We start from the raw sequence: 13,265 nt of genomic DNA, 5'->3' as shown, positions 1-13,265 counted from the left end.
ATCCACTCGTCCTCGAGTTCCCGCTCTTGGTTCAGAATGCGCTCGAGACTGAGTTGGGTCATCACTGGTTGGCCCCCCGCACGTCCGCTGGTGTTTACATCCCTGTTTAACAGGCTGATTAAACACGGGGTGTGCATTTATTTGAGAGTTAATAACATTTTATTTTTTTCGCTTTTTATGTTTGTTTTCGGGCTATACATATAGACCTATATCTTTCATTTTATGTTGTAATATGTGTATTGGGAATATCTACGCCTGTAAGTGAATTTAAACTTTTACATTGTCCACAATTCTCTCCCTTCATTTCAGTCTGGCTTTTGAGTCAGTTCTTTGAACTGTGTAAATCTAATTCTAGATATTGTTCTGGGCATAATTGATTGTGTCTAACATGTGAGTAATGTTGCATTAATATAGAGGCGTTTTCGAGGTTGAATAGGCCTTTAAAACATGCAGATGGTTCAGAGATGCTATAGGCCAACTTACTGTTCACCTCGAGAAATGGACAGTTCCTAATTCAAGGCAGATGACAAGGAAAAAGAGTGCACCAAATAGAGATTTATTCTTTCAATGCTATCACAAGAAAAAAATGAAATTGTAATTCATGAATAATAAATTCGACTAGGCTATGTATTATATTATACACAGTAATTTGATGTTTATTTAGCGAATAAAACGTTCTAAAATCGGTCATATACGTGCGTAAAGGGCCTTTTACGCACGTGGCGGACGAACCCGATCAGCTTTAGGGACTACGTGTTCCTTCCACGATCGTTACGTTTTCTTACTGTTTTTTAACATAGTCAACATACAATTATAACGAGCACTTTGTTGCGGATGAAACCTCCTTTCCCTGTTTGAAGTGGCATGTGTCTGCTCCACGCTGAATCCTTGCGGTTCGTGTCACACGGTCACACCGTTCCAACGTTGTGAGGTCAACGGAGAGCGTGTTTTTTCCACACCTCCCTCAGGTTCCCGGCCGTTCGCTCCCGGGTATCTCCAGCACCATCATGAGCAGGCAGGCGTGTCATTCTGTCGCTCATTCGGTGGGAGGTAGAGTCTTCTGCATGCATCTTTTATGTCTTCTTCATCAATAAACTTCCAAATGGCTGATATGTGAGACACGTATACAAAAATAGTATAAAACTCAACCGTGGGCCTATACTCAAGTCCCTTTGAGTAACAACTACTTGTGTTTCATTTGAAGCGTGTAATAGGCCTACCCATATGTGCAAATTAATAATTCTCATTTTCTCGTTCAAAAGTTGTTCTATAGTCAATGGAGGCTCTTGAGCGTTTCATTAAAAGAAAGAGAGAGAGGGAAATAGATAAGCATGGCTACTACAATTGAATTCGTCCCTCCGTTGCACCGTCTTCTTCAACGTAACGGAAACCCGATCACATCTTATTATTATTTTGATTTTGGAGAGACGTGTCTTTTATTTTTATTTTAACAGTAAAAAGTGAGAGCTAGATTGACTGGTGTGTCGTTGGGACTAAGTGACGTGTAAACACACACTAGCGCACATAAATTGAAGAACTCTAATTTCAAGACTAATGATCATTGGAGTGATGTGTTTATAGACCAATTGTTGTGTTTTAAGACCATAGGCCTCAGGACTTTACCTGGCCAGAATGACCATGGAAACGCATTCAAACAAGGAGTTGCAAATATGGATGTGTTTTATAAGTCATATTATAAAAAAAATAACTTTCATAAACATTAGGGCTATTTGAAATAAGTTATACAAAAGTAACAAAGAATGATTGTACTCACACATTGCAATATTATGCAAAATATGTATTTCACTTCATTACAGACAACATTCAGGTCTTGCCCAAGTCATCTTACAAGAAAATAAATAAATACATTTATAATAACAGCTAGTCTTTAATTTTAAATATGAAATGAAAAGAGGGAAACCATGCAATGAAACCATCAAATATTCACATATGCAAATGATCAGGCTTCAGTAACGTACACGACCAACGCCCCTTTGTAAACGTATCGATTATCGCATCGAGTATCGATTTACATCCACGTCCACCTCCATCTCTCTCTCTCTCTCTCTCTCTCTCTGTGTCGTAGCTTGCGAGCCTGCCACACCTGTTGAGACATCACAAAAGGGTTTAGAAAACAAAACTAAAACTAAACACACATTCGTCCAATCCGTCCACTGGTTTTTCGTTTCCAGGGCGATATCTCCTTACCTCCTTCGTGCTCAGCAGCCCATTCCGCTGAAGGATCCGATCCTCTCCAACCGGACCCCGAAGCAGCTCCGGTGCCCGCCCTTCTTGTAACGGTTCCATGAGCGCTTGGACGTCCTTATGACATCCTTGAGGAAACGCGCGATGGCGTTATCTTCCAGCGCGGAGTTCGTCGCGTCCTCCGCGTCCCAAGGCTGCTCCGGCCCCGCGGCATCAAACCCGGGCTTTTGCGCGTTCTGACCTTCCCCCGTAGCCCCGGATTCTTCGAGCGTGTAATAAGGCGCGTTACTTTTCTCTTCCAAAAGTTGCGTCAAACTCTGAAAACGGAAGGAGAAAAACATGAGTTACAATACATGATATTAAAACATTTCTTAAGTGGAAAAAACTATCGAAGTCACCTGTGATAGGTAACTTACCTGGAGATTGAAGACGGGTTTTGCAGTTCCTAAAGAAAATAATAAAATTGCGGATAAACAGCAAAACGGGATATGAGAAATCATCTTCATGCGCGTTTCTTTCCGTTTGACGACAGCGACTTGCTTGTGGAGTCAGTGCGCCCCGTTGCTCTTTATACCCACAACGTTTCGTCACCGTGATGTGAAAAATCAGCAAAGCGTGACAAATCTTCCCTGGCCCGTGTGGGCGTGGAGTTAATCTCAGTCTACGCTTCACCTCTATTGACATATGGTTACTGATTGGATGCTTTGGTGGCTGTTACTACGTACGCCTCATTTCTACATTCAATTGGAAATGTCACGCTCGACATTCATGAGAGCCCACTCTACTATAATCGTAGAAGACCTACCAAACAACGTCTACATTACTTCATTATTCCTTTAGAGTTATCAATTCATACTGAATATTTAAATAACTTTCCATATCAAAGGTCAATGGTGTTTAAATAAATCCTTCAGTTGCCTATCAAGCTTGTCATTAGCAGGTAGCTTGAGGAAACATGCAACATTTAAAAAAAACATTGTTTATGGGTGAAAGATGCTAAAGCTCTGGGCTACATAATACTTATTATTGTTGTTGTGCTATTGAAGCATAAAGCACAGGGTTCCTTATTACAACTACTACTACTGTAGATGTGTGTTTCCATGTGAGTCCCGCTCTACGTTACATAACGGACTGATACCTCCTCTTGACCTGCTGTTTTATTATTTTAGAAATGCCAACCGGATTTGGGTCCTGCTGAGTTTTGGTTTTGTAAAGAAGATCAGGTATTTTGGCCATATATTATTATTATAATATATATAATTATTATATAATACTGGTACCCCTTCTGTGCATTTGAATCTTATGAAATGTATAACAAACCGTGATATGGTTGTTATTATTAATCACTATTGTATACAATGATATGGTTCTTGAATCCTGAACATTGACATTGAAGAGCCCCAGTCGTACCACTGACGTCCCCCGAGGGAGGGTCCACCCGGGGAGCTCCATCGGCCCCCCCGGCTGGTACGGGTAGATCGTCACAACGGCCTGTGATGGCATATCAACATCCCCTGGTCGTTAAGTTAATCAGCGTTCCTCATCAGCCTTCCACAACAGCACCTTATTTCACTACAATAATAAATAGATTGTCGCATATAGACGTGTCAGGAAAGTAAGCTTATTCCCTCCCTGGTTACCGGTCTGGCCTTAACGCCTGCTGCTGCCCATCAATGAGGGGGGATCACTTACCTTTGACATGATTAACAGCTTGGTCGTCATACTTGCAGTTGTATTTGTTTTGAGAAAAAAAGCTTCCTTGATTTGATGGTTTCTGCCTACGCCAAGCCCTTTGAGTGTGCTTTCTGAATGAAGGGTGATGTCAATAAATGCGCCTTGCTCATAATGTATAAAAGGCAAGATATACCAACACCCCTACAGATTTGATCTCTTTACTTATTTTTGCCGGCGCTTTAACCCAAAGCTACAGTTGGAGATACATGACCTTCATGGGCAAGTAGGGGTTATGTATCACGGATGCCGGCAGGTAAACTGCAGTCTTTGTGTTTTCCGAGCCCAGAACCTTTCTGTGAGTCAACCCCCTTCGCCACTAGACCCGCCCGCCCCCTCACGCAGAGCTGTTAGATTAAATTCAGAAGCCGTTGAGTTCTTCCCGTGCTGTTCACCCCTAGAGTGCACAGAGTCAGTCGGACATGATGGACCCCGTAGGAGGGATGGTTAGGGCTAATTGACCGGCCCCTGATCTGGGGCCGCTAACAGCTTCCAGTGTAAGCAGCTAATGGCTCCTCATTTGGCCCCTTGGCCCCTACCGCTCAGGTGTCGGGATACACACAGATAATCACACACAACAAACACGGCCACACACTTATAGACACACAAACACAAAATTATCAACACATGCACGCACAAACATAAGCGCGTGTGCACACACACACACACACACACACTCAGGCATACACATATGCACACATACAGACATATGCACGCACACACACACAGACACGCTAACATACATCCTCACATACACACACATATCCACACCTGCTCACATACACACACATATGCATACAGCCACGCACACACACACAAACGAACACACACACACACACACTCAAATACAAACACTCATAAACACAAAGACACGCTCAAAAACAAACACACACAGGAATGTCCATGCCATTGATATAATTGTGGGTCTTTGACTAAACCAGATTTTCTTCAACTGGATTTAAATAACATTTAAATAAAATGAAACGTCATAAATAAAACAAGAAGTTACGTACATCGACCTGTAAATCCTTAGTAACTTTATTACCAGCTCTGAGTTGCTGTGCCAAGAGGTTTCTAATGGTGAGTGAATAAGTCTTCATTTGCGTGGGTTGGTGGGTTAGTTGGCATAAAGGGCAAGATGCATCTCTAGTAATATTTAACCAATGGTTTAACCAGAAAGCACGAGTTTGTGTGACCAGTTTATGTAACACCCAGACATATCCCCCCAGAGTCCTGATTCTCTATTGTCATCATGTATACATAACAACTTCTTCTTCTTCTTTTTCTTCTTCACCATCATCTCCTCATTTTCTTTCCCCTTCAACCTAATTGTGGTGATTTAACATTTTTGATCCTCATCCTAATTCGGTGAATTCATTAATATTTCACTAAATCACTGCATCACTCCATATATGTCCCTCTTCCTGCATCGCCTTCCAGTGTTACTCGTTGAGTTCTCCCTCCTCCTCCTCCTCCTCCTCCACCCTCTACTCGGTGAGTAGTGCTACCTGGAGGATGTCTCCAGCCGGTACACGTCGTCGGCCAGTGTGCGCCCGTGACTGATGACACATCCACCGCCAACAATACATCTCGCGCACTAAACGCTCACTAAACGCTCCAGCAAGGAGTTCCACACCGGGGGGGGGGGGGGGGGGGGGACATGAGGTGACGTATGCAGGGAATGTAACGCCTGATAAGGGATGGCACGGTGAGGAGAGGGGACGGGGGAGGATAAAGGATAAAGACGGAGAGCTGGTCACAGATGTCCATGTCCCTAACACTCCTGTCAGCCATGTTCTGTCACCCCCCTGTCGGGAGGATTCGTTTTTATCTGAAGGACATTGCAGAGAGAAGATAGCGCTATAGTGTTGAGCTGTCCTCATCGTCTTTCTGTTCAATTGGCCGAACGGATAACTAAGTGAATTATTTGAGCTTTCTTCTGTTGATTTGTTTCAATCGTTTCATTTGAACCAGTATCTATTCTTTTTATGAACACAGTTGGTCATCCACACGTGTCTAAACTTTGCCAATTATTGATTGACGGACTAAAACCATCTTTGTGAGTCACTCTTGAAACAATTAAGCCCACTTGGTGACCAGTTAGCAGACAACTGTTTCTGTTTGTGACAAATCTTTTTCATATTGGAGATAATTTAGTCTGATAGATAGATGTTTTATGCATTATGGGTATGTTTGAATGAAAGAGAAGACAGCACAAATCCCTCATACTGTCACGTCAAACATGATATCACGTCTGATGTCATATTGGGTATGACCCTACAAACCTAGAAAGCTCCCAGGTAGGGTTAGGGTTAGGTATGGTCAATTGAAATGTGTTTTGGTGTGCCTGTTTTTTGTGGCATTCTTCATTGGTTTTGGGACGTCATGGCTTCATGCTGTCAACATTAACATAGGTCCTTACCTCCTCCTCTTCCTTCCATTTATCTTATCCCCTGGTATCTTGGCTGTTTATCATCTTTCAGCACAATGTATCAAATTATTTTGCAAAAAAAACATTGAATTCCTGTGTCACAATTCATTTTAAAATCTCTTCTCTATGGACCATTATGCCAATTATTATTATTAACATTATTATATGATTCTTATTGTGATTATGCCTATATCTTTTACAACTATAGATTTAATTCAACCTTTAATTAGACAGGTTAAGAGGTCACGGCTCATTGAGGCTTATCTCTTTACCAAGAGACCAGATGAGCAGCAGTACACACATATAAAACCGCACACACAATACAGCCGAATAACATTACAGTAGACACACACAATGACGCACAGGGAAGTGAGACCGGGGTCGGCTTAGCTCAGGAGGTAGAGCAGTTGTCTTGTAACCGAAAGGTTCGATCCCCTGCTCCTCCTAGCTGAGTATTGACGTGTCCCTGAGCAAGACCCTAACTGCTCCTGACGAGCTGGCTGTCGCCTTGCATGGTTGACTCTGCCGTCGGTGTGTCAATGTGTGTATATTAACCGATGTGAGTCGCTTTGGATAGAAGCGTCTGCTAAACGCCCTAATTGTAATTGTAATCCAAGAGCCATGCTTCTGGATGTGTCTCAGCCTCCTCCAATAACCTTGGCCTGGATACACAGGGCTGCTACCTGACAGTGATACAGCGATGCTACGCTACAGGGCCTTAGGTCTGTGCAGGGAAGGGCCCCACACAAGGCTCTCCGGGGACAGACTCTATCTGGAAACAGAGCAGTTATGCACAGCGAGTGCACTTGTGCGTCCTGTGCAGTGGTCGACCAAAGGGTATTTTAAACTGTGTGCAAGTAAACGAAAAAAAGAAAATGTGTATAAAACACATTACGTCACACCTCCATTCAACTCAACAGCGAATGGAGTCGTAGGCCTTGCATTGCTTTGTCTACCGTCGTCTGACTTGTTTGAATGGATGGACCATCACCCATGTCATCAGCACACCTATTATAGATGATATGGTCCCAATATATAAAGGTTATTATATAGTATTTCAGGTATGACATCAGAATGAAGTTATTGCCTTTTCTCTTTTTACAAACTCTTACAAAATTAATCCAGCAGAAAATGTGTAAGCAGACATTTAATTGTTTTATGCTCCAGCGGTAGGAATCCTAAAGCAAAAGCTCATCCCAAACATTACCACGGTTGACGATAAGCAGTTCTCCATTCCAACGTAAACCAGGCCTCGACGGTATTATCGTCCGTCGGAATTCCATCTCTGCGTCGTATGCCGGGAAGACGGCAGGAACCAGAACCGGAACCCCTTATTTGGTCATCAACGGAGGGGGGAGGGACCCTGCGTGTTGCCCTGGGAGGCACCCAGGGGTCCAGACCTCACTCAGCCTCGCTAACTGAGGTTCCCACGCCGTGGTGTTGGGGGGGTCATGTCTTCCTGCGGCCCTGTGGAAACGCATCGGAGGGAGCGCGTTCTAAATGTAACCCTCTCCAGTCGCCACCTTCACCTGATAAGACCCTTTTTACTCATTCAGGGACACGGCCGCATATATTTAGCCTGAGGTAATGCTATTTTTAACAGGGGACACTGAAATAGACCCCTGCAAGTATGGGAGCATGAGGCACTTGTGTCATCCTCGAGGCATTGCGAGGAAAGTCCTAGGAAATGTATTTAGTGTCATTATAAGTAAGAGTGCTATGTTATTAGTAATACTTATGGAAGAAACTTAGCACTGTCCACCCTATGTTGGGGGAATTAAACAGTATTTGGATCATTTGTTAAATATCATTTCCCATCTATGGAATGAAATCCTTCATACTCTCAACATGACATCACTCGGTTGTTAAATGTCATGAACATAATGCATGACCCTACGCGCACGCACACACGCATACACACACACACACCCACATGCACACACGCAGTACGATAACACAACTTTTATGTCTTCGTTGTTTAGTAGTTATCAATAAGCGCAAGGAATAGGGTATACATTACCACTATTTCCGTCAAATTATAGTGATCAGGCTCTAGCCTGAGACAAGGCCGTAGAGTTGGTCTTCTTCCAATCCTTCATCATGTGTTTCCATCTCGCTAAGGCCCTTTGAACCCGGGTCAATTCCACTGGTCAGCTTATAATGTAAATTAATCCATAACAATTTAAAGAATCATGTGAGCAATTCCCGTCTTTAAGGCACAAAGCACCTCATGTTTCATATGATTTCAAATCCTGATGATTCATATTTTCTTTGACAGGGTAGGACTATTATCAAAAGAAGCCCGCAACCAAACAAAATCCTACGCCTCAGCACACACCTCTAATTATGCCTCTGAGCCGTAATGATGGCAGAAATTGAAACGGCCATTTAGTGTGTCATTAAAACCTCTTTAGTGCCCGCCTCCCCCTCCCCCACACCTCCCGTTGAGCCCTGACGGATATCAATGGCGGGACCGCGGGCCAACGACACCCCGTCGTCCCCGGCGACACCGCCTCTAACGTCACACAGCTAATCTCTCAAGTTATTATTGTTTTGAGCAGGCTTTGACGGCAGGCTCCGAACAAAAGCAAAACAACATTTCTTTTTTTCTCTTTTGTTTCAACGTTTCTTTAAAGAAAGCTGTAATGCGCTCGTCATTCACACTGTTTTTCGGGCGGCAGGGGGCAGACATTCGGGGCAACTAAACGCCAGCGACAGCATAGCAACGCTTTTGGCGGCTTGTTGTTGCCACATTGTATCAGGTATGAGGTTTCTTACCTGATACAGCTAGGCCTTGCAATATGGTCATTATGCCCTGTATTCCTCAAACCGTGTAACAACAAAAAGGCTGGTCTCTACTTCTGCTTGCTGCAGTGGATTGAAGGTATACTCCCGGCTTGTGTTTGGGGTACTATGCTCACCCTCTAATGCCTTATTGTTCATTGGGGGTACACTTTATACGAGTGACCTGTTGGTGTATTTACACAAATAAGGAGTAGTGTGACAACAAATATGTAATAACGTTATCGAACCGCATGTAATGACACAGTCATCATCGTAAAGGCTCAGTTATGGTACTACGTTGACGCAACGTAATGACCACGCAGACAATTCAAGGCAGTCGTGAACCTGTTTTGGTTCTGACGCAAGGTTAAAATTTTGGGAAGCGCACGTCAGGCCCTTGCGGTGGACGCAAGGAGGGACCGCAAGGACGTAATGGGTCCGTAAACCCCCTTCCGTTAAGTCGACATTGAACCATAACTAAGCCTTAAGAGTGAGGGGATGAGTTTAGGAGTGGGTGAGTTGGCCATGAGGGTAGGGTGAGGCTGTTCCATCGCTAATGAATGCTCATGAATTCGTCCACATTCCTCATTTTTTGTCCTCCCTCCACTGGCTTCCAATAACTGCCCCGCCAGATCTTCCGGTGCTACTGCAGACAGATTTGAGTACACCCTGCATGGTTTAGCACCTTTCTACCTGAAGGGCCGAATCATTCCCTAGTGTCCCTTAGTTCTCGGCCCTGTCAGTCTTCAGAAGCTGGCCTTCTTTAAATTACCGAAAGTGAAAAAATAACTCAACAGGGAGCAGAGTGTTCTCTTGTCGAGCTCCCTCTCTGTGGAAGAGTCTGCCACCTTTAACCAGGGGAGCGGACTCTGCTGGGTAACTCAAACCCAACCTTAAAACAAACCTCTCTACTCTCTTATTATGCTCCGTCAGCTCTCAGTACAGTAACTGTGATTAAGGGCTCTACAATGTGTTAATCGATACCTCATTATCTGACCGTAGTCTTATTGAATAGAAGCTATATTAGCGGGAGTACAAGCAAATGTTGTAGCACTAGTATGAGAGAAGCAACATGCTACATTGTACTTCTCCTCTACAAGTATATAGATCATCCAAACTGCACAGAGAATCATAGGTGCAGAGCTCCCCTCCATGGACACCCTGTACACAATTCTCTGTAGGAACAATATAAAATCACCCCAGTCACACCCTGATCAGATGGAGACGCTCCGGGCGGGCGGTGGTTTCTCAGCATCCGACCGGAGCTTCTCCATCTGAACAGGGTGTGGCTGGGGTGATGTGTGTCCTGCAGAATGGATTTTTATATTTATATTGTATATTATATTTCATAGAGTATTACAGCAAAGAGGAGGCGGTTTCATAACAGTTTTTACCCAGCAGCCATCAGACTGCTGGCAGAGGACATTCAAGCTGGATGGACAAACCATACCCCGTCTCAGACTCTGACCTATTGAGACGCGCACATGCAAACGCACATACACGCACACACACAGACATACACACACACCTATCTCACCTTCTCACACATTGTCTTTTATTGCACTTTTTGCACTACATATTTATCGTATTAGTATTTTTATTAGAATGTGGACCATTTTACTCTGTCTATTTTAATATGTGTCTAATATTATCTTCTATTTTTATTTTAAACTGAATATAGATATGAGATCAGGTGGAGATTCAGGAAGACACGAGTGTAGGAGAGGGAGGAAGATAGAGGAGAGTGACACAGAGGGAGAAAGGGAGACAGAGGGAAATAGGTGAGCCAGAGGAAGAGAGATAGAGGGAATGAGAGGCAGAGAGAGGGAGAGAGAGTGACAAGGCAATGGAGGAGGGACCGACGGAGGGAGAGAGACATGGGAAAGAGAACGAGACAGGAAGTAAGAAATAGATAGAGAAAGAGACTTAATATATTAATATATATCCTCTGTAATATCCTGCATCCATACGTAATTAACTGTATTTATTTATGTATTATATTATCCACCACCCCCAGTTCTCATGGCAATCTCTTAACTTTGTACATCTGACTACTTTTACTGAAAAACGAATGTAATATATTCATATAACATGGACAGCTAGCAGTTTGTGGAGGTGATCTACCGTAGTGCTCATTACAACAATATAGCTAATGGAGCTATGTATTTCTTCTGCTGTTCCTCCATTTCAGAATAAGTCAGAGCTTTTCATCCTGTGCAATTCTGACAATGGTCTTCCTTATTGTTGTTTATTCCCAACAGTACCATTTTTATTAAAGTGTTGGATGAGAGGGTAGCTATGATCCTACGTCCTACATTGTCATGTCTATTAAAGTGTTTCATGAGAGAATATTCTTATCCTATATCCAGCATGTTTATTGAGCTGTCTTCTCCATGAAACATATGGTATTACTCCATGATAACGAGGATATCCCCTGCATCATCCAATCATTTATCAAATACTTTTATTGTGAAGATGCTAATTTGATCCAGAGATTCATCTCGGATGCCCAGTCAAGCGTTGTGCAGGAGGGGGTGTTTCTATTAGCTTGGGGTCAAAGGTGACCGCTGCGTGACGTAGGCGGGGGGGACTTTAATTGTGGTAAATAACACAAGTCCCAGGTCATGTGACCAGGCCCTCTGTTAAATGCCACCCCTCATCATGTGGTTAAACTGGCGGGCCATTGAGAACATCAAGTACCATCATCCCCGGCTCTGCCGAGGAGCGCAGCTTGTTGGTTTGAAGGGAAGTAAACACACTCTGAGTCGATGCTGTGTCTGAGGCTGACATTTCAGGGGTAGGGGATGGCTACGAGGGGGAAGCCCTCGTAGCCAAGATGACCGGGGCTGGAAAGCTACAATACACATGTCTTTACTTCGAAAAGAAAAAAATCACTGAAATTCATACACAATGCACCCTGACACAAACAAACACACACAAAAAGACACAACCTGGTTAATACACTTAAGCATGTGTGATGCATGCACACACACACACACGCGCACACACAGACACGCGCGCACGCGTGCACACACACGCACACACACGCACACACGCACACACACACACACACACACACACACACACACACACACACACACACACACACACACACACACACACACACACACACACACACGCTCACAAACCTATGCATGACTCTGCATGCATTGGCTGCATCCAGAAACTGGCTATAGGCGGTTAGTCAGGAGTGTGTGTTGAAAGGGTCTTGCTTGAAGACCACTTCCTGATGTTCTGATATGAGAGTGACAGCAGCCCAGCTCCAGGAATCTGAGGAATGTTCTCTGTCTCCCTCTTGTCTGTCCGACCCCCCCTGACCCCCCTAGACGTCACCGACTGCCTGATAACATATTGTTCATATTCGTCATCTCCGGCTCTGAATGTGGAGCTGTTGGTTCATGCAAGAGTGGGAAAAATATATGGAAACGCATGATGATTTATTTTGTGGCTATGTAAATTATTATTATTTGGAGTGTGTGTGTGTGTGTGTGTGTGTGTGTGTGTGTGTGTGTGTGTGTGTGTGTGTGTGTGTGTGTGTGTGTGTGTGTGTGTGTGTGTGTGTGTCTGTTTGTGTGTATGTGCCAAATCGATAGTCTGATTACAGTACATGGTTAAGGAAACATCATCACGTACGCGGGGTGAACTTTACATTTATCTGTAGAATTCAAATGATTTGCCCCATCACTCTCTGATAAACAGAGTGTTTCAAACCAATGACCCCACCCCAACTAACGGGCAACACAACATCCTAAGCTAAGGGATGTACTCTATAATTAATTCAATTAAAAGTGGGTGGGATTAAATCTTAAATGAATTATACTGGCATAGATGACTCACAGGCAATAAGTTTGCAAGAGTGATGCATCTTATATTCTTACGTCCATAGAATGAAATTGAATGCAATTGTATGTATGTATGCATTTAAGTATATCAATGAAATAATACATCTTGTGAAATAAAACAATACATAATGTGACATTGAAAGTAATAGATAATACACAAAAACAAAAACATATATATAGAAATATAATCAATATTTTCATCATGGATTTTATTTACCAATAGATTTACCCAATGACTGATGATGAAATAC

General features: G+C 43.3%; 1 protein-coding gene across 1 annotated transcript; it reads right to left on the bottom strand.

Annotated features, from left to right (window-relative positions):
• Window positions 1-1,777: 1,777 nt before the first annotated feature.
• nppal (natriuretic peptide A-like) lies at window positions 1,778-2,799 on the bottom strand. The gene is made up of 3 exons (XM_060057778.1): window positions 2,622-2,799; window positions 2,209-2,522; window positions 1,778-2,104 (listed from the first exon to the last, which is right to left on the bottom strand). The coding sequence occupies exons 1-2, from the start codon at window positions 2,709-2,711 to the stop codon at window positions 2,220-2,222; spliced, it is 393 nt and encodes a 130-aa protein (XP_059913761.1). The 5' UTR covers window positions 2,712-2,799; the 3' UTR covers window positions 1,778-2,104; window positions 2,209-2,219.
• Between the last annotated feature and the right edge of the window lie 10,466 nt (window positions 2,800-13,265).

The sequence above is a fragment of the Gadus macrocephalus genome, chromosome 1 (assembly GCF_031168955.1).
Source record: "Gadus macrocephalus chromosome 1, ASM3116895v1".
NCBI classification, from domain to species: domain Eukaryota; kingdom Metazoa; phylum Chordata; class Actinopteri; order Gadiformes; family Gadidae; genus Gadus; species Gadus macrocephalus.
This window is presented reverse-complemented; position numbering and strand designations above follow the sequence as displayed.

What these genes read in the sequence shown, in the direction of transcription:
- nppal (XM_060057778.1), bottom strand. Translation starts at nt 2,711, where the DNA reads ATGAAGATGATTTCTCATATCCCGTTTTGCTGTTTATCCGCAATTTTA. An exon ending in AACCCGTCTTCAATCTCCAG is followed by an intron (nt 2,523 to 2,621) that starts GTAAGTTACCTA and finishes TTCCGTTTTCAG; the next exon opens with AGTTTGACGCAACTTTTGGA.